Source organism: Sinohyriopsis cumingii, chromosome 5 (genome assembly GCF_028554795.1).
Source record: "Sinohyriopsis cumingii isolate HCF-2022 chromosome 5, ASM2855479v2, whole genome shotgun sequence".
In the NCBI taxonomy this organism is placed as follows: Eukaryota; Metazoa; Mollusca; class Bivalvia; order Unionida; family Unionidae; genus Sinohyriopsis; species Sinohyriopsis cumingii.
Genome location: NC_142965.1, coordinates 135,880,112 through 135,908,105, shown reverse-complemented (window position 1 = coordinate 135,908,105; position 27,994 = coordinate 135,880,112). Strand labels below are relative to the sequence as shown.

Genomic DNA, 27,994 nt, shown 5'->3' with positions numbered 1-27,994 from the left:
ATAACTCGTATGGGTCCGGATACAGAGTTTTCTTTCCCTGGGGTTTTCACCAGCCCAGCAGACGGAATATATAAGTTTCAGGTGTACGCAATGAATCAGTCGTCTGGTCGAGTTTGGCTTGAACTTACCAAAAATCAAGATCTGGTCGCATCTCTCAACGGCTGGTCTTCCAATGACTTTGCTACGACAGGAAATGCAGTTATACTTTACTTGAACCAAGGAGATGAGGTTTCAGTACAAGCAAATGTTCAAGCAGATGTAAGTTTGTACGGTTCGTCATATGAGCTCAAAACAACGTTTTCTGGAGTTCTAATGGTTGCCGGTGAGTTACATAGATAGCGTTGTATCTAATCAATCCAACAGAATGGTCTCTTGTCTTAAAGGTCTAAAACTCTATGATGTACAACCAAACTTCAACTCTTTAATTTGCACAGACCAAACACTAGAACACCTAATAATATACAGCAAATAAAATTCGTCTCGTTCTCAGATTACTCATTAACGATGAAAAATTCCCAAATGACTCGAAATAAAAACTAGCATGTCTGATTTCAGAAATTAATCTCTTTTTCACAGTCCTGCTTATATTTAACAGTATTTTATTCATGATAAATTGTACTTATCAGAAAGCCTTGGTTGCATTTGTTCATCCAATTGCTAGTTATGACAATCTTCTTCTTGCTGTATCTGTAACAACGAGTTTTTTTTTCAAATAACATTCAGTATCTGATCTAAAATGAACTAAACTGCCGAAATACAATATTAAAAATTCCCTACCAAAATATTGCCTTTTAGTACATGAAATTTAAGGAAATCCGCAACTCTTTTGCATAATTACCACATATATTTATAATATTTTCAAAAAATAGTTTTATTATCTCCAGTATCATTAGCACAATAATACATGCTCTCAGACTGAATAAAATTTTGAATGAATTTTAGTGAAACCGTTGCCAGATGTTTTAAATCTCGTCGTGTAATCCGCATGTTTTATCAACAGCGAATGGTTCTGACACGAGCATTGTATTCTCTGCGACCTTGACCTCACATGAGACTTTTCTTCCGGGATATCCAATTTTGTACGACAAGTTACTACTCAGTCAAGGCAACGGATACAACACCAATACCGGAGTATTCACAGCACGTGTCCCTGGCGTCTATATTTTCCAATATATTTGTTCGCTATCTTTGCTATCAGCGACAGACCGGGCGCAAGCCGGAAACACAGTCATTTTGCAGTTGCATTTGGGTGATTATGTGGCGGTTAAAGCGAAACGAACAAACAAGCTGTTCCGGGAAGCAAAGCAGATATACAGCACGTTTTCTGGGTCCCTTATTGGATCCGATAACATCTTCAGGTACATATATTTCTATTTCATTATGCTAGTGTCTTACACGTGATATTGTATTTTCCCGCTTTTCCAAAACAATAAACTCGGGAACTAAGATATTCTGCCATTCTCTCGGAAGTTTCTAATGACTATGAATGTAATGTTTAATATTATTCATCTCTTTTTTCATCAAGCGTGTCAGTCTTGAGTGTTGGTATTGTTGGTCTTACTTGTGGTACGTTCTATGGATAACTTATAGAGAAGGCGTTTGCTTCTTTACTGCTTATTTATAATTTCACGATTTTACCAACATTTTCATAAATAACGCAGACTAGTCAGTGTACCTTAGTAGTGAAGGGGGACACCCTAGGGACTAGGGGAGTTCCATGTTAAAAAGGCAATATCCACTCTGGGGCATATAGAAAATTTAACATGGGAGAAAAAGATATCCACTCTGGGGACAAGGGAATTTAACATGGGAGAAAAAAATATCCATTCTAGGGACAAGGGGAATTGAACATGGGAGAAAAAAATATCTATTCTAGGGACAAGGGGAAATTAACATGGGATTTGTTTTGTCTTTTTTGTTTTTAAAAAAAGAGGGTTGGCAATTGAAAGTCAATCTCTTTTCGAGACCTATGAGTGGCCCTGAAAAGGGCCTTTGGGTTTCTTCTTCTTCTTCTTCTTCTAACTCCTCAACTTCTTTATCCATCCTCTTATTCTTTCCATCATTCCTTTCTTCTTCTTCTTTTCTGTTTCCGGTATCCAGTCCGGGTGACCCATGGCTCGGAACTTCTGTTGGATTTTTATCCAGTTAGCGTTCAGTTTCTCTAGTTCTTCCTTTTTCTTTCTATTTTCTTCTTCTTTTCTATCTTTTGCCCACCTGTCCTTTATTTTCTCCACTTCTTCATCTATCACCTTTCTCATCTTTTCTTCCCCTTTTTTCAATCTTTCAACACTCCTTTTGACAAAGGGCCACTCTGACCTTTTTTCTATCTCTTCCACAAACCTTCTTACTTCTTCTACCTTCTCCAGGGCCTCTTTTAATGTTCCCACTCTGACATAAGGGGGATTTATTAGACCTCTCAGTCTCTTCAATTAATCCTTCTATCATCTCCCTGGCTAATTTTAGTTCGTTCACGTAGTGCACACTGGTTCTTAACCTCCAATCTCTTTCAATCCTTTCAACTCCATATTCACCATCCACCATCCAAAAATAAACATGCCTTAAATCATTGAACAGTTGGGACACTTCCATCTTCTTTTTTTATTCTTTGTAGAATGGTTTGAACGACGAATTATGTGGGTTCTTATAGTGAAAGCGCGGACGTGATGGAAAACATCCCCCAAGACATAAAATTGATATTACCTAGATCATGACCAAACAACGCGCGGACGTGAAGGAAAACATCCCCTACTTTTCTCATTTCATATGATCTACTATCCACATACGTGAACCAGCAATAAACAAACCCCAAATCTACTATTTACCCACGCAAATCATTAAAACTAAATTCATAATCTACTATCTACACAAACGTACGTGAGCGCTTACAAAACCCCATAATCTACCATTCACACAAACCTACTTGATCACTTACAAACACTAATACATACACTCGCAATTAAAAAAAGAGTCAGTGTTTATATTCACACTACTCTACATACACACAATGGCAAATCGATTGTTATTTCTTTTCTAGATTATTGGGTAGCCCTGAAAAGGGCTGTTTGTGTTTGAACTCCAGTGACACCTGGTTAATGATAGCACCTTCCAGGCCTGGCACCACACACACATCTTCTTCCCCAGTCTCCTTTTACTTTTTTTCTTGAAAGCGCAGAGGGAGGATGATTGGCTTCAGCACCCCAATCCTCTGTCTCTGGTATCTTGTAAGCCATCCTCTCTCGTATTTTCTTTTCCTCCTCTTCTCTCTGCCTTCTCTCCTCCTCTTCCTTCTTTATTCTTTCCTCTTCTACTATGGCCTCCGCGGCCAGTTCATTTAACAGGCGCCTGACATATTCCAGATGTATCTGGAGTTCAAGAAGTTTGCTTATTCTGGTATTCATTGTCTTGTTAACGAATGAACAGGGTAGCTAGACTGCCCAGTGAGTTTCAATTTATATTGAAAGCGCGGACGTGATGGAAAACATCCCCCTAAAACAAAATTGATCTTACCTAGATCATGACCAAACAACGCGCGGACCTAAAAGAAACACTCACTCACTTTTTTATACTGCCTATTACTAATTTAAAAATTTTCATTAATCACTTCAACATACTATCCACATACGCAAAGCAATCAAACCCCAAATCTACTCTCCCCACACGTCAAACACGCAAAAAACATGATCTTAATCTACTATCCACACAAACGTACGTGAGCACTTACAAACAAACAATCATATACACAAACACATACACTCACACTATAAAAAAGTGTCAGTGTTTATATTCACACTACTCTACAAACACACATTGGCAAATGGATTGTTATTTCTTTTCTAGAGTATTGGGTAGCCCTGAAAAGGGCTGTTTTTTTTTTTTTTTTTTTTTTTGCTATGGCAATCTTTTACTTTCTAAGAATGCGACATCCTTTGAGGATAGACTTTCTGACGATAGGTCTGCTTCTTCGGAAAGAGAAGAACTCTTTGGTGTCGATACGACATTCGACAAAGACTCTGTCAGGTTCAGGTTCCTGCTGCTGCTGCTGCTGTTGTTGTTGCTGTTGCAGCTGTCTCTGAAGTCTGTACTTCTCTGTCCATTCTTCTTTCTCCCTGTTCACTTCTTCTCTGAAGAGCTCTTTTATCAGGTCTTCAGTGACTTTTAAAATTTTCACATTCTCTATCTCTTCAGCTTTCGGTATCAGACTGTGTCTGACCCTATGCAAATTCACGTAGGCTTCGTTTAGCTTAGCTAGTTTGGAGCACATCTTCGTAGGAGGATGAGTCGACAATGGATGGTTTGACTGGAAACTGCCCCGGTTCTTAAAGTCAAAGCGCGGACGTGAAGGAAAACATCCCTCCACGGTTTTCGAGCCGCAACGTTCAATGAATGTCATGAGAGGGATAGAGAGAAGTTAAAGAGCATGAATCAACATTCTTATAGCCAAACAAAAGACAAAGGCATTTTTTTCAAAACACAACATTTTTTTATTCAAAATCACTTAACACTAACCGACAACTCTAAGATTTTTAACAATAATCCAACAATATAACATCAAACATTTTTTTTCTTCAAATCTCAAACATTTTTTCAATTCACACTCTACGTTGTGAATAAAATTGTGATTTCCATTGTTGGAAGTCATTAGGCCATTGATGGACACTACTTTTCCTAGCTTGAGACAAAAGATAAGCATAATGGTCACAAAACCATCGATCTACTTTCACATCGTTTCTTGAAGAAGAACGAGGATCAAAATGAGTCACTAAATGTTCTAAGGAATAGCCCAGGCTGCGATGATGCAGAAAATACACACAGTACTGTCCACACACCAAGGAATCTGTGCCTTGTAATTTCACATTATTGAATCGGGTGGTCTGAGCATTTCTTCTCATAAAGTCGATGATATCGTCTTCCAAAGGGGTCAATCCGTACGAATCAAAATATTCCACACATCCTTCTTGAGGAAAGTAGACGGCTACCCAGTGGGTTCCTGGGATATGACTGTCGTCCGTGTTGATGACATAAGCTAGATGGTCTTGAGGTTTGCGATGATGGAGTTCATCTTTAGCACAGACGACAGGATTCAAAGAAGCCGTGTACGAGCTGTGGTTCAAAAGATAATAAAGTTCCCAGGTATCCATTGATTTGTGTGTTTTCTTCTTCACAGGTAATAATATGTCATCAATTCGATCCTGACTTTTTGTTTGAAAATGTCTGACAAATAACCGTTTCTTCGTTTCGTCTCCTCACTCTGATTCAGGAGAGCTTCGATACGATGGATCTCTTGAGTGGTTAATGGTGGACAAGAATGTTCACTCAAGTCTTTATACCACTGATGCAACACGACATCGTCCGAGATGAGACTCCAAGCTTCGTCCAGATACTCGTCCAATTTTTCTTCTTGACTCAGCATCAGGCATTTATCGTGTTGAATTTGACTGGGATGATCGTTTTGACATCCATAGCAATCTTTCTTGATCAATTCCGTCATTTTTTCGACCAAGTGTTTGGCAAAACAGGAGACTAAATGCGCTTCTTGTTCTGGCCATCTTGACTTCATCATAACTTCGTCGTCTTTGTCTTGGGATTCTCCTTCCACGGTCTCCTCACATTCCATCTCCAAAGTTTCTCCGCTACGTAAAGAGGGATAACAGTCTTCCATGGCTTCTAATAGTCTAGAATGACTTCTCTCAAACTGTTGATTTCTATGGTATTATCGAATTCGGCATACAGGAGGACGTTCACCGTCTCTGTTAGATTTGTAGTAAACTGAATTTCCACACCAATCTGGCCAGATTTGATAGGGTGGAAATGTCCCTCGTCGCTGCCTTGGTCTGGAGTGAAATCGAAAGCCCACAAAGCATAGCCTCCTTCATAATCCTCGTACGTAATGCCGTGACTGGTGTTGGTTCCTAACTGACCGGTGGCTTCGTACAGGGACAAGTACGACCTCAAGTAATTCTTCTTGTCAAAGTTAGGTTCGAAAGGTCGGGTACACAAGGTCTTGCCATCGCGACTGACTTCGATCTTGGACACGTCAAAGTGTTTTTAAGTGAAAAGGATTTTTAGCCAAAGCTCCGTTGAAGGCTGCATTCTCGACGATACCAAGGATCAAACGTTTGGGTAACTGTCCTTGGAACAGATGATCTTCGATCATGGAACGCAGCCCTGTAGGAATGGTGAAGGTTTTCACTTCCACGCGTCGTATGGGATACTTGGCGGTCGTTCTGCTCAACGTCTGACTGATGTCGTTACCCACTTTAGGTAACACTTCCACGCGTCGTACGTAGAGCCTGGCTTCCTCGATGACAGTGTTGCAAGCACTAGTACCTATCAAATGGAAAGCGGCACTACTACGATTCAGACTCAGGCGGAGATTCACTCCGTTCAGCAAATACTTTTCTTGTAACCACATGTCCAAATGCAAACGATCCATCAGTTCTAAGCTATCTCCACTTTTGATTCTGTCTCTTCGTTCTACAAATCCCGCATTGTGTTCTTTGGTTGTATTAATTTCGAATTCTTCAAACTGGCCTGCATCGTCAGCTTCCCATACCACACAGGCATTGAGATGAGTGTTCTTGGCGTCTATTCATTACGTCAAGAGATTTTCCAGGTAGGCACAATAAGGGTAAGTATTCATGCTGCTACTGACTAGTTTGTTATTCAAGTACAAGTCCACTCCACTGAACAAGGAATGCATGAAATTGTTGACGGGAGCTATTACCTCATCGCCATCTAGGGGCGAATTATCCTCATCGACAACTTTGACTTTCAGGTACAAGTAACTGCTATTCAGATCGATGTAATCTTCGGGCTGTCCTTTGATTTCAAACTCGATGGGAGCGGAGGCTGTCAAAGAGGAGACGGGGTGAAATTCCACCCACTGGGATTCTTGCATGGTCATGATGGTGGGGGCATGGCAAACAGATCCAGTTCCGATTTGGAACAAGCGCAAGATTCTCGGTGCATCGTTTTGCTCTTTCTCAATAATTGAAAACGTCTAAGTCTCGAACGGTTCTTCTTTTCTTTGTCTTTCTAGCTTTAGACGTGTGAAGTCTGGTGAAAGGGTGTTTTCTTCGTCGTCTCTTTCTGCCTTGTCCTTGCTGAATGCCTGACTCGGTAGCGTGCAGGGCATTTATAGGTGTTTCTCGTCGGCTCAAAAGGTCTTTGCCCGTTTGCAGCAAGACATTTTTGCCTGCCCTCAAGAAAGCTTCTTTGGGGTTTTGTTTGTCGATGATGACATTTTGGAGAAATTCTTTGCCTTGTGTCAATGCCGCATCTTTCAAGTAGTGCAATCCGCGTGTCACCATCGGTTTCAACACCGGGGCCACCGAACGAAAGGCCGATTTAACATATCTCCTAAACCGTGTCCTCGCTGTCGAGCAACCCCTCCGTACACTGGATACATGGCTTACGAATCGTGAGAGAACCGTTTTCGGAAATGGAGTTTCACCGTGACTTTTCCTTTGGTGAATGGAATATTTTGTCCCAGATCTCCTTTTATAGCAATGTTGACCGTGTCCAAACAAGACTTACTGACAGGCAAATAGTGAGGATTTACAAATTCGCGGTGGACGTGATAAGTGTTTCCACCTTCCTCGTCAGCGACCGTGGCAGAATCCACTTTGAAAGGAATGACATGCAGTAACGGTACGGAGGTGTGTCCCACCATGTTGTACCCCACCACATCGGAGTACACAAACATCAAATTCAGTTCTTGGTTCAGTTCTACCGGGGCACGAAATAACGTGCTTAAAGACTCGTTGTCGTAAACGACTGGCAATTCGTTTTTCTTGATCATGGCCCTTCTCATGTCCATGTCTCCGCCCAACATGTCAAACAATTCAGGACAAAATAAAATGGACACGATTTTACTCCCGTCAAATTTCATCAAGAAGCGACGAGCTGCTTTGTGGTATTCCATAGTGACACTTTTTTTGACACTTTCCAAAGCTTTCAGAAACACGACATTAAACCTGGAGGCTATGGTGCTCACCAAATGTTGACCACTAAAATAATAGCCTGGGGGAACGAACAAGTGATAGGTGGTGTACTTTTGATTTTTTGTGCCAGGGGTTTTCTTGTCATATTTGCCATGGGTATCCAAGTACTGTTGCATTTGCTCGTCATAAACTTCCACATCAAAAAAGTTTTGATTGGGAAGGACATTGAGGACTTGGGTCGGGTAAATGATTTCTACCAAATCCACTTCCCAATTGGCTTCGTGATCTAATGGGATGGCCTGAGGTAATTTGGCCGTGTAACAGCACAACGTCTTGTGGGGAAACACCTCCATGGAACTGTCACTGGGTAAGGTTAAGTAAAATTGGTTTTGATGACTCATAATTCCAGAGTTCTGTGGCTGTCCGAGTGGTTACTGGACGTCAGAGGCGTGTCTCCGCTCAAAATGGGGTTCTGGTTGTGGTTGTTATTGGAGTGGTGAGTGGCACTGGCACTGGACACAAGGTTCCCGTGGTTCCCGTTCGAGGAGAATTTCAGGGAGGGATTGGGAAGCAGATAACCGATGGAACTGCTCAATAAAATGGTCCACAATTGTTTGTCTCCTTGTTGCAAACTCAAACTGGCGATGGCTGCCCGGATGACACAATACACCACGAAGATTTGGCAGAAAAAGACGATTTGCGTTTTAGGCACACGTTCTCCGCACCACACCCACAAAGGTTGTTTTCGCAAATCTTGCACAGAACAACTGGGTGAAGGAGTGGTCGACATAGCTGCGTCTGTGTGAAAGGGCATGATGGTCACTTCTTTTTATAGTCGATGACTTGCGCAGCGTCGATCCAAGAATCAAAACTGGGTGGATATCCTTTCCAACGTACTTTGACTTCTTTGACACGTCGTTTGCCCACTTTACGGGTTCTGCGTTCGAGAATGCTTTCGATGTCGTACACGTCGTCTTCTTTTTTGGTCACACGTTGTAACTCGGGCAAATAAAACGTTCCTTTGAGCACTTCTCCGTTCATGTCTTCCAATTTATAGACGGCAGGATGACGACCATGCACTCGTCCAGTGACACGAAACAATTCGGTCGTCCAGTTAGGTAAGTAACCTTTGTCGAAAGTGCGTTTGGTTTTGTCAATGCGCACCCAATCTCCTACGGCCAACACTCCACTTTTCTTGGGGACAGCCCTCGTCGGGGACGTACCAAACAGGTGCTCAAACACCAACACTTCGTTGTCGGGAGTCACTTCTTGCGGGGCACGTCCGATGCTTCGATGGTAAGATTGGTTGTACGCTTGCACCAGGTGCGGTAAGATGTCGATGTACTTCAGAGTGTGGTGATGCGTAAAATATTTCCACATGCGTTCTTTCAAAGTGCGTTGAAAACGTTCCACGATGCTGGCTTTGGTTTCGGGATTCTCGGTGGTAAAAAAATGAATGTCACGTTTCTTTAATTCTTTTTGGAAAGCTTGGTTCAGATATTCGGTGCCTTTGTCCGTTTGCCATCGAACAGGGTGACGACCGCTTTGTTTCAACACTCGTTGCTCGCACTAACTCGCTGCTCGATTTGGAAGTCAAGGGCACGACTCAGGCAAATTTGGAAAAGACGTCGATGACACAAAACAAATATTTGTAGCCACGATTGTAGCTGGCCAAATGAGAGACATCAGCTAAATCGGCTTCCCATTGATGATCGATGCCTTCCACTCGGGGGCGACTTCTGGAAAACTTGCGTCGAATGGGTTTATGTAAAGTGTAGGTAGCTTGTTCTTGTAACCATCGTTACACTTGAGGTAAACGGAGACTTTTCAGTCGCATTTTGGCAGCACGATACAATTTTTGAACTCCTGCGTAACCTGCAGGATGGGAGGGATCGTAGTAAATGCTGGCTAACACTTTTTCCATTTTTTTGTGTTTGTGTGTTAATAAGACATCCACTCTTGGAGGATGCTACTCTTTTTCTCTTGCGGTATTTTCTTGGATTGCAATGCTTTGCGTGTGCGACCAGCAATAGGTGTCGAGGAGGAGGATGTGCGAACAGGGGATATCGGTTCTTGTTTCACTTCTGTCTTCACTTCTGTCTTCGCTTTCTTTTTCTCTTGTGATGAAGAAGGGGTGGCCATCATCTTTTTAATCCATCCAATTCTGGAGGTAGGTGGTGTTGTTAACTTGCGTACTTTTTCTGGTGGAGTTTGAAACCCTTCCTCTTCTTCTTCTCCTTTTTCTGTCTTGGTCACTGGTAGTGGTGGTACTGGTACTGGTGATGGTGCTGGATTTTTCATCAAGGTCTTAAAATCTCTCAGAGTGGGTAGAGCAGTTTCGTCTAAAGCTTTCTGTTGAAAGAGTTGCAGTCGTTGCAAGAGTTGACCGTACTTTTGCGATTTTTCTGTTTCGGACAAATCTTGGCGATCCATCAAGGACTGCAATTCGTGTTGTAACTGGGACATCTCGCTCAAATGGGGATTGGGAGGTAAATGCGGGGTGCGTTGTTCTTGCCAACGATGGTATTCCATCCATTGTTTGTAAGGCAAGGCGTTCCTAACTGTTTGGCTAAGACTTGCACTTGCGATTTATCTCGAGGGCTTTTAAACAAGACCACGTAATGCGCATTGAGACTGATGGTGTGATGAGCTTTACTTTGTTGAAACAAATTATGGGTGATGTAAACGACACTGGCATTACGGTGATGCCCTTTGCGCGTGAACCACAGTTTAATTTCTTCTTCGTCTTCTCCTAACATGTCGTCGAAAATGACCAAATGGGTTTGACGGGAGTCAAAGACGATGCCGTCGTCTTCTTTAGGAATGCCTTCGACAAACACGATGGAATCGCCTTGACTTTCTCGCAAGAGGCTATACGCCGATTGCCACTCTTTGTAGCACCACACGATCCGCTGAGGTGGTCGATCGATCAAATGATGTTTATGTTCGATCAAACGTTTGACGAATTCGGTTTTGCCTGAACCGCTAGGTCCAACAATGAGCATGTTAAAGGGATGGCGAAGATACAAAGCCTCCCAATTGGCACGATCTAAGTGTTCGTCGATGACTTTGACAGTGGAGGAAGAGGGAGCAGAGACAGCAGAAGTAGGCATAGTGTCAGGAATGTCCCTTGTGACACGAAAACAGACAAGACGAGAGTTTATATACTTTTTTCAGAACACGTTTATTGAATGTTTTAAACATGAATACGAAAGACAAAAATACATAAAAGCCAAAGGCTTAAGTACAACGATAAAAGGCACATGATAACCATCAACGTGGAATAGAAACAAGTGTCTGTACAACATGTTTTGGGTAAAGTTCTGACGAGTTCTATAGTAGGGGGTAAGGTCACATAAGTGTCCTCCCGAAAGGGTCTTTCAGGCCTGTCCACGACAGTCCTGTCCTGGGTGACGGGTTCTTCTGGCACCGTCAATGACACAGGTTTAAAAGTAACTTTTTTCTTTGGACGTTGAAAGGAAGGATCACAACTCTCGTGCATACTGGGCCACTTCTTAGGTCCAAGCCTCAAAACCCCCTTTTTTCCAGGCACGGACATCTGTCCAATGGGGGTGTAAGTCACAAGCTACACACACATCGTCATACACGTCTTGGGTAGCTAAAAGTTGACGAATCTTTTTTTCCCGTAGAGGTCGAGAAGTATCCAGATGAAAACATAAGGCTTTGAGCAAAAGGAGTCTCTCGTGAACATTTAACGGGACCACTTTCATGTTGAATGGGTGGTAAATACTGTTCGTAAAGAGTCCACAAGGAATCGGCTGATAAACGAAATTCCAGAAACAAGTCACTAAGACACACACTATGCGTCGTCCCAAATTGAATGGATACAGTTATTGTAATAATCGACGGTAATGATCCACGGTTTGAATATGGTCATTGAGTTCCTTCCACGGAATCTGTTGGATTACATGCGATAAAGGTCGTGGCATGGCAGCCTATTTTTATAGTCTCTGTGTTTCGGAAACAATACACGTACTTTCTAGGCAGAGATCTTCGTTCTCCAGTAGGGAATTTAAATGTTGCATTCTGTAACCGAAACGTCAGACTTCGTTTAGAAGTTTCCTCTTCCGCTAACTAGATTCCACGTAAAATATGTCCGTAATCCTTTACCTTGTCTTCCTCAATGTGTTGTACTAGGTGAATCTCGAAGTAACCAAAATGATCAATGATCATCGGGGGCCTGGAAGTATTGAACAAGGTCTGACCACTGAAAAATTTCTGACGAATCAGTTCTCTTATACCATTCAGGTATCAGTGGTTAAAGATCTGGTGACGTAACGGATGCAACAGTTCTTTACGTTTGACTTGTATTTTGATCAGCTCTCGGTAAATGCGTTCTCTCAACTCCACAGGCAAGGCACGAATGTTCTCTTGTAAAGTATCCATGAACAGATTATGGTAAGTTACTTCAATGTCTCGGTCCCACTAAGGGTAAGTAATGACAATTCGGTGACCATCGAGCATGTTCTACGTAGGCCGAATCTTGCGGTTCCCAGTGGTGAAGTGACACACCGCAACTGAAGCACTTGACTTTATCTCCTTCGCCCAAGTAGAAAAATCCGGCTCTGGCTAATTCTTCGGGGGTCGGTCCTCCCAGATACTTAGGCCATTTTCCTTTGAACGATTGACGACGATTTTCAAAGTCGCAGTATTCCGACAAACGCACAGGAAACGAATATTCGTCTTTTACAGGATCGTTTCGATGAGGGTTGGGTGACATGGACAGGAGCTTGCTCAGAGCTGGATGACATCCGTAGGGGGGTAGACGTGAAGGTGAACATCCACCTTTAAAACGAAACCCAGTAAAATGTCCAAGAGGACGATCGGCATCGCTTTCGCATTCCTCAGGTTCGTCACGCACAGCATCACATTCCATCATAGGGGCAGTGAGAACAAAGTTCCCACGATGCTTTACGGCATCACTAAGGTCACAACGTACAGCATCGTACCCATCGCAAGGCTCACAATCGCATTCCACTTCCGAAGCCCCACACTTGAATTGTGCCTGTCTAAACTTGTTTTGTGTTTCTCTGAAAGTATTCATTTTGTTCGCTCGGTCTTGGTAGTCCCAATGAACTATCGATCTTGACAATAGCCCCTTTTTATACTAGTCGCAATGCAGTCTCAAGTTTGTACATCGTTCCTTTTTTTATGTTTTTTATGTCTTGTTTTGGAAGGTACCGTCTCTAAGGTACCGTCATCATTGTACCGTAATGTCATGGGTGGAAAGGCCATAGAAAGGTAAGGGCAGTGCGGAGACCATCGAGTATGTTCCAAAATAGCTGAATCTTTATAGATACATAGATCCATTCGTAACTTCAGGCCACAAGCGAAACACTGTACTTCATATCCCAATCCTGACTCAGGTCCCAAGTAGACAAATCCTGTTCTAACTAAAACATGCGAAGAAGGTAATCCTTCCCTATCCGTGGGCCATTTCTGAAACGTGTCCAATCGACGGGCACAATCACAATAGTCATGTAAGAAGACTGAAAAAGGGTAGGGTTTGAACTTGGAGTGTTCATCGGGTTTCTCACTCGATTCTTGCTGTGGCGAGGTCAGACTTCTGGTGGGTGGCTATCCTCTTACAACCAATGTTTTATACCAACGTGTCCATACGGCAAAGTAAAGTGGTTGGGTAGTCGCACTCGCTTCTGGTACACGATTTGATAGACTTTTTCCAAGGGTCGACTGACGATGTGGTGAGTGGGCAAACGTACAATCTTGTTGGGTTGATAGGTGGTCACTTTAAAGTGTTGATCTTTTCCAGACTGCAAGGCTTCTTTCAATACCCCAAAGTTGACCACTCGACTGGTACGATAATTCAGAGTCAATCCTTTCACTTTGCACTTCGTTTGCACTTCTCCTTGTGGGTCCCGGTATTCGTAGCCGTCATTTTTTGGACCGCCACTGACAAAACTTAGAATCTTGCCGTCGGGATGCTCGTCTGTCCAGGCTCCTAAACGGTCTCCTTCGATGTCAGGGTGCTGTTGACTCGGGTGATGGATGTAAATGCAACTGTCCGTGTCAAAGTACAGGACGCGTTCCCCTAACAGTTCTAAAGCTTCGTACAATTTTAAGCGAGCATGGGCTGTCACGTAAGCCGCAATGATGACATTTCCAAAAGGGTCGTCTTGTACAAAGTCCAGATCTTCTTCGTAATTGACCAAGATCAAATCCTCGCGAACGACGTCCACGTGTTTCATGTATTTGGTTTTGTCGTGAATCGTCTGGAAGTAGCGGGAAGGTTCTGTCAAATATTCCGTCTTGGGTAAACACGGTCGTTGTGCCATTTTACCCCACAAGAAATTTAACATCACTTTGGCAAACGATCGCCTGCCTTCGTTTTTCTCGATGTGGTCTAAAGAGATGCCTTCTTGTTGATAGTATTTCTCTTTGAATGTGTTTTGGTCTTCGGGAGTGTGCCACCAGGAAGTATAGCCGCTGGCTTCTTGCTTTAGTTTCAAAAAGGCATCCACGTAGTCGGCGAAAATGCCTTTCTGCGTGGGGTCACCCTTGTGGTATTGTTGTGTCTTGGGAAAGTGACAAATTTCGTACACTTCTAACAGTTGGTATCCCATGTCCAGAGCTTTGAACAATTCTACGCTAACTCAGGTTCCCGTCAAGGCCCGTTCTTCCTCGGTGTGCTGACAAGGCTGATCTTGGTTGCACGTTTCGGCACAAATACGACACAATGGAAACATCAGTTTGCCTTGACAATGGTGAGGTAACACGGGACGGTATAGGTTCGTGGGAGGCAAAACTTTACACTTGATCAAGCCTTCGTATTGTCGAATGTTTTTCAGGTCGATGTGTTCCGTGAACATTTGCGGGTGCCCTACAGGAAAGCGACAATATTTGCATACGTAGGGATACAGCGAACACACGTCCAGGTATTTGATTTCTTCTCCTTTCTCTTCGTCGGCTTGGTACAGCAAACAGGTGGCATTGGTCCTTTCTCCGTACAAACTATCCCTCGGGTTCAGGGGGTCCATGAACTGGTAACTTTCCACGAGGCGTTTAAACTCGGGATCGGTTTTCAAACGGTAATCGTACTCGTGTTCCCACGTTTCCACCACTTGGTATCCTTCCTGTTCTAACTTTAGGCGTCGCTGACAATTGTCCTGGTACAAGTCTTCCATGGTTCGTTGTAAAAACTGATTGTTAGTGTCACGATCAGGGTAACAGACGTCCGTGAAATAAGCAACTGTTAAACTCGTACACAATCTTGGGGTTTTCTAAGTCCCAGCCATCGACCGAATACATTCCGATGGTCTTTTCGACCCCTCCGTTGCGGGCATGCTGAATCCATTTGTCTTCCTTGTCGCACAAGTAATGTAACCAGCGTAGGGCTTTGACCGAGTATTGACGTTTGACATAGTTGGTCGTTTGAGGACTGATGACAGCTACGGTGTTTTCAGGCATGAATCGTTGTCGATACACTAAGGAACACGCTTTGGCAATGGTGCAAGCTTCTTTCAAAGGATCGACCCCTCCGGGTTCCATGAACAGTTCTCGAAATTTTCCACAGCAACGTCGTAAAATGTCCACGTCGGAACGACAATACTTTAACATTTCTTCCTGAAAGTTTTAAGGGTCCGAGGCGTGAGCCTGGTACCAAGCGTAGAAAGCTTCTAGTTGTTCGGTACGCATGTTGTCGGGGTCGTAATAGTGAGCCTCAGGTAAATGGGGTAGAACGGCGTGTTGATTGGCTTCCGTATTGAAAAAGTGTGGAAAGTACCTTTAGCCATTTCTGTCATTCCAAACGTTTTAGGCATTCGGCTCAAAGGCATGGTCAAGTAACTCATCGAATCTTTAAACTGTACTTGTCCCACTTGCATGAGAATGATTTTGGCTCCGTTCAAAGTCACTTTAGGACGCTCGGTGCCATGTTCCGTATAGTATCTCAAAAGAAACTGTCCATCGTATCCGGAGAAATTGTGAGTCATCACCGTGGCATGACGATGACAATCTCCGTAACGTTCGATGTCCTCTTGACTCCACGTCTTGTCGATGGGGTCTAAGACCCATCGAGCGAAATCGGCTAGCGTGTTCGGTCCCCGAAAGATTTTTTCACGTCCTCCAGGAATCTTGCTGCAGTGAGGGCAATGACTGAAGATAGGTTCTTGAATGCACTTCTCGCACGCTCGATGAGCCACGCAGAAATTAGGAATGTGAATGCCAGTCTCTTGCATGCATTCGAAATCGAACAAGATGAAATTGCCTTTCTTCTTGTGTCCATCCTCTTTCTCTGTTGGGGGTTGGTATTTTTGCACGTAGCATTGGTGTTCCAAGTCCACGATGTGGTGACAAATGTGACATTTTTTCTTTCCTGAACATACGTGTGCCTTGGCATTATTGGTACTTATGCCTTGTCCACACGTAGGGCACAATATCAGCAGTTGACAAGCACATTTCTGCTGTGAACCTTGCGTCTTCAGATGTTGTTGGTAACAGGCAGGGCTGACAAACGTGTGCAGACAAGTTGAACAATGCACTGGTCCTTCGCTCAGACAGGGTGGAGAGGCCAAACATCCTGAGCATTTCAATCCACAATGTTTGTGTTGCTCTCGATTATTATAAACATGGTCACATTTCTCACAGTAATATTGGTATCCCAAGAATCCGGTGATACTGGTAATGGTATCGAAATGGTCATCGTGATAATAGACATGAATGTATTTTTCATCCTTAAAGTCTTTGGGTTGACATTGTCGCTTGAGTGTGGTGAGCAAAGAATCCCACATCTCAGTGATGAACCCTTCTGCTTTCTATAACGGTACTTCGGACTTGAAATCTTTAAACTTCACCGTGTATTTGTAAGCCGTGGTTCTAAATTTTCTAGAGGAGCGCTTTTCCGTCTCTCGAATGGAATAGTACTTTTCAGGGTGACTAAGGGTGGTGAACTTGGTTTAGAGGGTTCGGATTCTGGTTCACTCATGTCCTCTACAAAATCACTGGCATGAATTTGTGCCAAGACTTCAGCTCTGGTACGAGGCGATAGATCACGTTTCTGCCTCTTACTTTCTTCTTCTTTCTTCTCAAATGAATTGGATCGTTTCATCTTCAGTGCAAAACGTCAAATGACTCAAGTTTAAACACCATGGACTAATTTATAGTCATGGCAGACCAGCGTATATAAAGGGCATGTGTCTTGTTCTTTCACTATTCATTTCACTCTCAAACCGAGCACAACGATGGAAGAGACTAGCCAAATCGAACGTTTCTTCAGAGCTTTGCGAGGGGTCATTAGAAAATTCTCTTCAGACCAGCTGACGGACTACTCTCCTTCCTTTCGAGATAAAAGTCAAGATACTTGCTATATCTGTCAAAAGAAAGGGCATTGGTCTTCAGAGTGTCCAGACCGTCAAAAAAGAAAAAAAAGCAGGGGCTAGAAAAGACAAAAGTCAAGATACCTGTTATTATTGTATAGAAAAAGGACATTGGTCTCCAGATTGCCCAAAAAAGAATCAAGAGGAGTCAGAAGAAAAGAGGGATTCTTCAGAAGAAGAGAGGGATTCTTCAGAGGAAGAAAGCAGCCAGGTGAAGAAAAAGAAACAGGAAAAGAAAAGAAGAAGGGAAGAAAGTGAGGAGGAGGAAGAGGAAAAGACTGTGACGGTGAAGAAATTTAAAAAACAGAGAGAGTAAACAATGAGACAGAAGAAGTGTATGAACTTTTTAAAGTGCTCTGTTGTGAATTGCATTGTAACTATTGATAAAAGAATTAATTAATTATATAAGGTAAGTGTCTTTGGGTTTTGAGTTTAAAATAAGAACGTAGACTCACGCACTCATACACAGACACGTACTATAGGGGTAAAATGGTTTGTTTTGTTTTTTTCTGAATTATTGGCAAATTGAAAGTGTATCTCTTTTCGAGAGACGTGGGTGCCCCTGAAAAGGGCCTTTGGTTTTTGGTGTAGGGGTGAGATTAAGCAATCAACTTTAACTGTCTTAAGCCTTTGCCACGGCAAAGGCCTGCTTCTGGACTGCGTACTGTTGATGATGATGATTTGGTTGAAATCACTAAGGGTGGTACGGTAGGCTTAGTCACAGGGTTGACGTGTTTAGCTCGGGAAGGTCTTATTCTCTTCGGTCGTAATAAAGAAGTCTGATACATTTGTTCCAGACTTCTTAACTCCGCTAAAATGTCCAACAGTACCGTGACCGTTTCATTTTCACCCTCTTGTTTCTTTGCTGCTACTTCTTCTTCTTGTTTTTTTCTTACCTCTTCTTCTTGCTGCTGTTGCTGTAGGAGAAAAGCTTGTTCCGCTTCCTTTTGTCGTTGTATAAATTTCTCCAATTCTTCTTTCTGTCCCTGTCTAAAATTCTCCAATTGCGGTAATGAAGGTGACGAAGGTTCCGGAACAAATTCTTGCGAGGTAACAAAATCCACAAAATCCCAATTTACCTCTTCTGAAAGTAAGTCCGGGTTCCCTTGGGCGGTCTCCACTGCTGGTGCACCCCAATGGATCGTTTTCTGAGTTTCCGTCATGTTGAATCACTGTCTCGCATCGATTGACTGCACACAGGTGCTAACGAATCTATATAGACCACGTGACGTCACAGACTGTTCTCTTCGGATTGGACGCGGACTGACTGAATTTTGTAACGCGTGTTTGGATTGGTCAATGAACTCAATCCATTTCAATCCTTCCTACCCCTATAAATAAGCGCAGTTCACTGCATTGATTCACCTGTTCTCGGCGCCTCAAGATGTGGACCACAGTCGAATCATCCACCCTTGTTTCTTCAATGATGTTTAGGACGGACATGCTAATGTATGTCCGATCCAAGTGGACAGTTGTCCACAAGTCAGACACCAGTCTGTGGATACGAAGAGTGTACGTGGAGAGACAAGGTTGCCTCAAGAGGACACTGATTTATGGCCCTCGAGTAAGACGTAGCTTGAGGACAAGAAGATGCCGCAGATGCCCTTTATGTTAAGGGCATATTAACATAAACCCAAAGGCACTTTTCAGGGCCACTCATAGGTCTCGAAAAGAGATTGACTTTCAATTGCCAACCCTCTTTTTTTTAAAAACAAAAAATAAAAACAAACCCCATGTTAATTTCCCCTTGTCCCTAGAATAGATATTTTTTTCTCCCATGTTCAATTTCCCTTGTCCCTAGAATGGATATTTTTTCTCCCATGTTCAATTCCCCTTGTCCCTAGAATGGATATTTTTTTCTCCCATGTTAAATTCCCTTGACCCAGATTGGATATTTTTTTCTCCCATGTTAAATTTTCCATAGTTCCCAGAGTGGATATTGCCTTTTTAACATGGAACTCCCCTAGTCCCTAGGGTGTCCCCCTTCACTACTTACCTTTTATGGGTAAAAGTGTGCTTTTTATGTTGTGGCAATGTGACAAACGATTTCATGGCAGGAGAGCGTTTTTATTAGATTACTAATAGAATTTAATTTACGGTATATGTGCTATCGATTCAGTAATAGCATTCGATATCTGGAATACTTCATCTATGTATACATTTCTTTGTTTTTATATTAGGAAGCAATGGTGTGATTGCATTTTCTGCTGGCCTGACGAGAAGTTTCACAATACCCTCGGACACGATGATTGTATTTAACCGAATCTTTCTAAATCTGCAGCACGCCTTTATTCAACGCATCGGGAATTTCACTGCACCCGTACAAGGGTTGTACGGATTCAATGTGCATGCACAATCACAGACAAACCATATTGCTAGGCTTTTCCTTTATCGTAACTCTGAGTAGGTTTGAAAATCCTTTCCAAACCACCATCACCGCATAAACTCTACTATTTATGCTACTAATACTACTACTATCGTTATTACTATTACTTAAAATAATAATAATAATAATAATAATAATAATAATAATAATAATAATAATAATAATAATAATAATAATAAAAGTAATAATAATAGAAACCATGATAACAATAATGACTGCAGTAACGTAGAATATGACAAGGAAGAAGGCGAGAGGAACACTTGTCAAGCTATATTAAAAAGTTTTCAAAATAAAATTTCATTTAAAACTTCCGAAAATCATGTTTGTATTTTAAGTTTAAAATTCAAGTTTGACTCATACAACAATAACATGAGATGTTTAGACGATTCAGAATTTTACGAACCGTGCCATAAATAGTTTTAAAAGCTGTACTATTCCTTGCTTTTTTTACACACATTTACGAACAGGTTTTGTTAGTTTTAGACTTTGGAGACATTTTCATTAACCATTTCAGGAGGATAGTAGCCATGCGGAGCAATGTTCCAAACCAGTACAACAGCACTCCAGGCCACCACGGAACAGGCGGGAACTCCGTAATTCTCCATCTGCAAGTCGGTGACTCTGTTTACCTAAAGGCAGAAAGGTCTGGTTTTGTTATGTATGGCACTCAGGATCAAGTGTATTGCACCTTTTCTGGTTATCTCATTGCTCCCACATATAAAGGACTTTCCGTTATTGGGTGACGTTGCTGAATTTGCCGTGCTTTGTTATCTAGATTCGCTCATTCAATTGACGTTTCTAATTACAGAGATTTCTTATGGTTGTGCAGTCGTATACATATATGTAAACTGTACTGTAGTTGAAGACATCTTAAATCTGAAATTATCCAGTTATATGCACAACCTTGTATATGAAAATATATCTGAATAATATTGAATATATTTTCCTAAACATTGTTTTCAGCCTTTAAAGCTAAACTTAATCAAGGTTCATCACATTTCGAACCAGATACTTTCTTAAACGAATCCAGCGAGGCGGTCGCTTTTCATGTGCGTACGAAAAATCTCTATCTTGTTCGCTGACGTCCATGTGTTAACAGATTTTTAGCGAAGTGGAGTTGATGATTTGAACGCTCTAAAGACGTGAAGCCGCCATTACGCTGTCAGGGATGACATGTTCACTAAGGAAATATGGTAAATCATATTGTTTATACTTGAAACACAAACTTAAATACAACGTATTTAATTCCAGAATCTAAAGATGTAACTTTAATTATCCATCCTATCAAAGCTGTATTGAATGAACAATATCACTGCAGCGCCCGAATACTAACCTTATTGAAGAGTCCACCCTGACAATGTTACTTTTGCTGAAAGAGTTTCATGGCGTATACACAAGTGGTACAAATCATTTTAAAGTTATTTTTAACATATGGTAGCTAACGACAGTCACGATATTTATAATTGGAGCACGGAACAACGTTGACGTCATATTGACATAGGCGGTATGGGATTTCAAAGTAGATTATCGGTGTAAAAGCTTCATCCAATCTGCAAACTCACAGTATGCTATGCTTAAGACTAGTTATATCAGAAATATAAGCAACTGACAATTTTTATTTAGAAAAGTACACAAATTAACAAAATGACGAAAACACAATTTACCTATGATTCCACTCCACATCTTCTAATTTTGATTGAATTTCTAAATGAAAAGGAAATCCTGACAATTGCTATGTTTTATAATATTATATGGTTTAAGGTATAATTGACAAATTCTTTTGTTGAAGTGAATCAGTTTCACTGAACCGTTTCAAATATTGGATACTAGATTATTATGATCACCAGATGGTTTTGACTGTTGAACTATGCTTTCAAATTGATTACCTTGTTCTGAACAGGAGATATATTTATAAAATGTGTGAGAGAATATTTCGTTTAGCCGGTTATATTTGTTTGAATTTGAAATAAAGCACTTAAATTTGTGCATGGAGTACAGTTAGAAATTTCGTTGATCCGAACAATGAAAAGGCAAACAAGATAATTAATTTCAGCTATTTTATGTTACAACGGGTGCGAAACAATTCTGACGTTACAAAGCGACAAAATAACCCTTTAGAAAGATAGAGAACTTTTAATTTTTTATTGAAAGAGATTATATAAAATTATTAAACATGTTTCACCGGAAAGAGTTAATTTCATGCAAGGGACAAAACTTTGAAAAATAATATTAAGCGGAAAGAAGAAATGGGTTTAAGGCTACTAAAGACACGTGTATCTTGCTTATTCTAGTAGATGGAACGTCTGAAGTAAAGTGTGTATTACGGATTTACAGTATGTCTGTTTTGCTTTTGTGATTTATTTCAAGATATTAGATCGGTCATATCATTAATGTTTTCATGTACTGGGATAGTAAGAGCTTCCTGACACTTTATCTCCTACGGCCAATGAATACGCTTTAAAAACATGTATCCTGTCCAGTTATATTTGAACACAACTAAAAATGATTCCAAAAAATGATATTAAGAAAGGAATTGTTTATTTTATTGATCACAATGTTTAATTAAAACCTTCTTATAACTTACAAATGTGGCCATAAAACATCCGAAAACTCCTCTAGGCCAAACATATACTCTTATTACTGACAAAGATGGAGCGCACAATACAAATTTATTATACATAACACTGTGCTGAATTCTTATGTCTTATCTTGATAGTGTTTTTTGTTTGTGATCAATATTTCAACATTAAATATTTCTTAGCTTATGAGTGAAACTTTTGCCTGTTATTTTAAAGAACAGTAAAGTTGACCGATTAATAATGCTCATCTCTCTCTCTCTCTTTCTCTCCCTCTCTCTCAAACTTCATCAGAGGAGCCAGAAATTATTAGCCATATTTTTTCTCTAGTATCTATAAATGTAAATAGGTTTTAGGTTTCCGTTTAAACGGAATGTATGAATTTGTACGTAGGAAATTATTCAGAATTGTTGCATGCTAGTTTCTGCATGCTATATATTGAAACATAACTCTTGCATTTTTTGCTCTTAAATAAGTTTATTACGAAATCTAAATTAACACCTTAATCAGTACAATATCTTATTAGCTCGATTGACTTTTGGACTTATGCAAAGAAACGTAACTTGCATCTGTTTTATGATACATTTTAAGTGGTCTAATAAGAAAGATTGTATCGTTTTTCCATCTCAAGGTACTAATCTAGCTACTTGGATGCACTATACTACAGAGATACACATTTAAACGCTCTAGCCCATCTTGTGCTGGATGGGTGGCGTTTGCATCCAGTTCATATGGACCATCTAGCAAGCTGAGGGGTTATGTAAAGTGTCGAGGTCAAGCATTCATAGGTTCACATTACAGGGCTAATATAGACTATTTGAAGACATGGTCATATTCCTAGCATAGCAGTGTTATTAATGAATTATAAAAAGAAGCTTCCCTATAGCATCAAAACTATTGTAATTGATTATTCAGTACCAGAGATTCAGCAACGTGTTCGATCTCACAGAATTCTACGTAGTGTATCTGACAACACTCGATTAATTGACTGAATACATTAATTATGGCCAATATAAGGCCTTCTCCACCACATACCAGGTTCTGGGCCAAACCAATGTATTTGAGGTAGAAAACTTTGCTAACAGCGATATGATACCTTAACATTGGTCTTCCGTGGTGTATGTGGCTGCCATTAAATTGTTTGATGAAAGCGGGTTCCAATACGTGTATTTACTTCTGTATCGTAGGAATCTTCTGTCAACTGAAAATGCCCAAGCCTATTAAACTCAGCCATACTGAATTTGAATGTTTTGCTGTGCACTCTTATTTGAGCAGCATAGACCTCTATCACCCTTTTTTACATTATAAATGCCTGCACATGAGTTTTTGTGAAGGTGTATGAATAATGTTGCATCAACCTCTTACCTACTTTGTCATTTCCCTGCGTTCTATAATATGAAGGTATGGACTTAGAAATCTTTTTATAGACCACATACAGGTTCTCCAAAGAATAGTTGTAAATTGAGCAAGTAATCTTTGCATATTCAACCTTAGACATTTCGTGTATAATCCTCGCTTAGTGATTGTCGATTTACAAGATTTAAGATTTTGAATGTTTAGTTGTCCCCTGCTAGTCATTGTGGCTTGTCGAACTTTGCATGAACATTTCATACGAATACATTATTTGAAGATTAAAACTAAATATAGATAAGAATAATAAAAACGCAAAATATTCAAAATATGAATGAAACTTATTTCTTATCAAATCAAATGTTGCTAAAGTAAATAAAAATAATTTAATATAAATTGAGCATCAACTTCATATAAATGCTCAGTAATGAGTTTAATTTATGTTTGCACCATATAAATATATTTAATTTGATCTGCAACATCTGGTACACAATAAGGCAACCCATGGTTTGCTCATTTTAAGTGATACATTGTTTTGTCACGCTACTCCCACGTACGTATTATTTAAGGAGGTCGATGTTTTATCTGACATCTGTAGGAAGATTTAGTAGCTGTTATTCTTGTAAATCATTAAATTCATACCTTGTTTTCAATATAGGATGGGCAAATGTTAGAAAAACGATCACATAACAATCGGAAAGAAAGTAGTGGACTTACAATAAATCAGGTAAAAAATTTCGCTCCTGTGATGCCAGTATCTCGTTTGGTGGCGACTCACATAGTATATTGGCAGAGAAAACTCGAATGCTTACTAGCCTTGGATTTATATATAATATTACTCTTTTTCACGCCACACACCATGATATTTCTTGTAATCAACATGTTGATGTCATGTGTTTAATTCTAGACTAATAGTTTAACCCCAAGTTGACTCGATACTCACACCTAAGAGGGATGTGGTGGTGCCATGCTCAACAGAGGCAGACGCAATAACAGCAATGAAAACCATTTCAGATATCTTAATCGGTATATGGATTGAAGAAAAACCTCCACTGACTGAAACAATGGACATATCGTCCGAATTCTGCGAAGATGGCATCTAGTCATGCAGGTTTTGAATTTTAGTAGGACATATTGGCATTTTTTAAGCATACACTGAGGATGAACATGTATGGATGTCTCGTGAGGATGTGAGTGCCAGTGGGTCAGCTGTGATATTTGTTTCATATATGTTCAGAACATCCTGGATATTTGTATCATATCTTTGTGTGTTACTTCTTGCTTGTAATAGGCTTCTCATTTATGCCATTGACGTTTGTGCCTCTGATGAACTTGAATCCACACAGCACTTTGACACTCTTTCCATCTCTACTTGTTAGGCCGCTAGCTCAGCTTCCTCTGGTCTGCTTTCGATGTACTCTTTTTAGTTTCTTCTAGCACTTCAATTCATTTCATTGTAATTTTGTATGTAGGCCGAATTGAGTTGATCCTGCATTCTTGAAGACTTGGTGGTCAGTAGCTTCCCTTTTCAGGACATATATGTTGTGGAATTTATTTTAGGTCTCACGTGTTTGTTCTTCTGGATATTCATTTGCCTGAAACTAAGTAATCTTTTTGCTTTCCTCACCGTTATTGAATTTTGAATTGATTTAATCTTTTAATCCGCAACAACTATGCCATTGGCTGGATAGTGCATTAAATATGTTTTAGGATTACGCGAATAACAATGCCTTTATCACTAGAATTCGGATCTTTTCGATGTCAATGCATCACCTCATATATTCAGCCAAACGGTTACTTGTGAACATCAGGCAAGTAAGTAGCGGTGACTGTGGACATCAGCTCCCTCAACGGTATATCTATCAATGAATTATTTAAAGTCTTTTTATTTGCTATTTTATTAGTTTAAATTGTGACTCTAGAATTTTGATGTCAAAGTGTATTTGTGGATGTCTTTGTGATGGAACGGGATATGTTCCACAACTTGTTTATTATTCATAGATCGACGTGGTGTTCATTGTTGTAGCTGACAACATGTATACCTTTGATGCCTTCTCTGTCCAACATTGTGCTATTCCACATTGTAGCTTTGTCATCCATATCAAGTATCAAACAATGCCTATGAACTCTGGATGTCATAACTTGCAGCTTTGCTCTGAAGGCGGCCTTTTCTTCATTGCTTGCCCGATTAGTTGGGGAGTAACACTGTTGAAGAATACGAATGCTTCCTCTTTACTGGAATATAAAATAATCGTTCACAGTATGTATTAATGTGCCCTGTAGTGGCATTTACCTATTCCAATTTAAGACCAAACTCTGCTGCTGAATAATGTTGATGACTTGGGCTGTCTTGAATGTTTCGTATATGGTGCATACTTTCCACGCATCCACTCTTAAAAGAAGTTTTGGTTTCAGTAGACTTTCAATCCCACATTTAACTTCTCTTAAGTGGCTTTCAACAGGGGTGTTCATTTCTATGTTTCCAGGATGAAACGCTTCCAAATGCTTTTCTATTTTATCTGGAGACGAAGCTGTTGGCATGGCTGGGTTGCTGACCCGATGCATAATTTCCAATATCAAAAAATCAATTCGGAAACTTATATGAATACATAATAAAAAGTTGAACACATGCAATGCTGACTGGATCTGCATTACATAAAATTCACAGAGATGAGATGTTGAGGAAAATATTTGATTTGTGGCTCAACTGTAACATTTATAAATTATAATCATTTTAGACAATAATGCTGATTGCATCATATTCTTCTGCTTCTGCTACTGTAGGTATCACGGTACCAATTGTTTTTCCATATACCTCAATGCTAATGTTTTGTGAAATAAATATACTTTCTGTCCTACTTGGGCATGCATGTCACACACTGTCATATAGAACAATGCTAGATTGTCAATTTGACAATGACATAACCAGGTACTCCATTGCATTTAAGAGAGATAACTCTACTGGAACTAGACAGGGGTAAGAGTTATCTAGTCACAACAAGCACATTTTCAGCCATGTGTACCATATTTTAAAAAAATCATAAAAAATACAAAATATGATCTAGATAGAAATTAACGCAAACTCACATGTTGCCAAGAGGCTCAACAATTTTTTAAGCCAAACAGAAAGTACAACTCTTGCATAATGCACCAATCACAGCTAGTGTTGTTCTTTAATTCTGAATACAATGTTCCATACACCTTAAGCTCCGCCCACCTGGACTTGCGCAATTGGTACCGTTATACCTATAGCAAACCTTAATTTTTCCAATAATCTGTGAAATAGTTCGGGACTGTATAAGTAACAAATATACTTAGTCTCACTTGTGAAAAACAATTTGATGAGGTACTAACCTATGTCTTATATGAATGTGTATAGAAATGTCATTGAGCTGTTTGAACTATTGTTTTCATACTTTTGCTTCACCATCAAAACCATCTTTTGAAATAAAATGAATTCTTTCAACTATGACTTGTATCTTATTCCTATCAGCACTTATTGAACTTCACATAGGTGATATGGGATAAATCACATTATGTCATATTATGTAATAACTAGGTCAAAGGTCAATGTACCAAATAGTATGTACCTGTCCTATGTCAAAATGTACAATTCACCTAAAAGAAAGGAATTTATATTTGTTTGGTAGATGCAGAACTTAACATCAGAGACAGGTGGACATGACCCAATCTTATTATAAAGTATAAGCTTTGACCACATTACACTATCTGCAGATACAAGAAGTCACTAACCACCAGTCCTCACACAAAGGTCCACCTACCCATCCTCTTTGTAACACAAATAGTAAGCTTTCCTCCTTTGTAATGTGAATAAAATTGTTTCAATAAGCCAATCAGTCACCAAATATAGTAAATCACAGCTTCTAAGTGGTTATGTTGCATTGGGGGGTGAACTTAGGGGAATAAAATACAGAAAAATGCCAAATATAAACACTAAGTATAGCACATCAAATGGAGTTAAAAACAGGAGGAAAGTGTTTATCTAAAAGGGAGAGGTAGCTTATGATAAAGGAATTAAAGGAGGCAAAATCAGCAATGCTGAAAATGAGAAGTGAAAGTTTGATGACCTTACCTTGGACAAATATATGGGGCAGGGCCCAACAGGTCCAAGGACAGCCCAATGGCAACTGTGCTATAACATCCCTTACAGGTACCCAAATTTCAAGTGAAGTTGTGTTCATTTCCATCTAATATGAAAGGGTGAATACTTTAGATAATATAGATACATATAATGTATATTTCTTCTACATAAGAATTTAATAATAATTGGCATAAGATAGAGAGAAACTTATCTCAGATCCAAACAGAACATACCTTATCAGTTTTCAAACTTGTAAACTTTACTGTGAGAAATTATTAAATTGC

At 40.3% G+C, this 27,994-nt stretch overlaps 1 protein-coding gene across 1 annotated transcript; it reads left to right on the top strand.

Annotated features, from left to right (window-relative positions):
- Positions 1 to 3: 3 nt before the first annotated feature.
- Positions 4 to 22,447, top strand: LOC149800304 (uncharacterized). Its single transcript, XM_089957217.1, has 3 exons — positions 4 to 322; positions 1,001 to 1,358; positions 20,197 to 22,447. The coding sequence occupies exons 1-3, from the start codon at positions 10 to 12 to the stop codon at positions 20,423 to 20,425; spliced, it is 900 nt and encodes a 299-aa protein (XP_089813343.1). The 5' UTR covers positions 4 to 9; the 3' UTR covers positions 20,426 to 22,447.
- Positions 22,448 to 27,994: the final 5,547 nt, after the last annotated feature.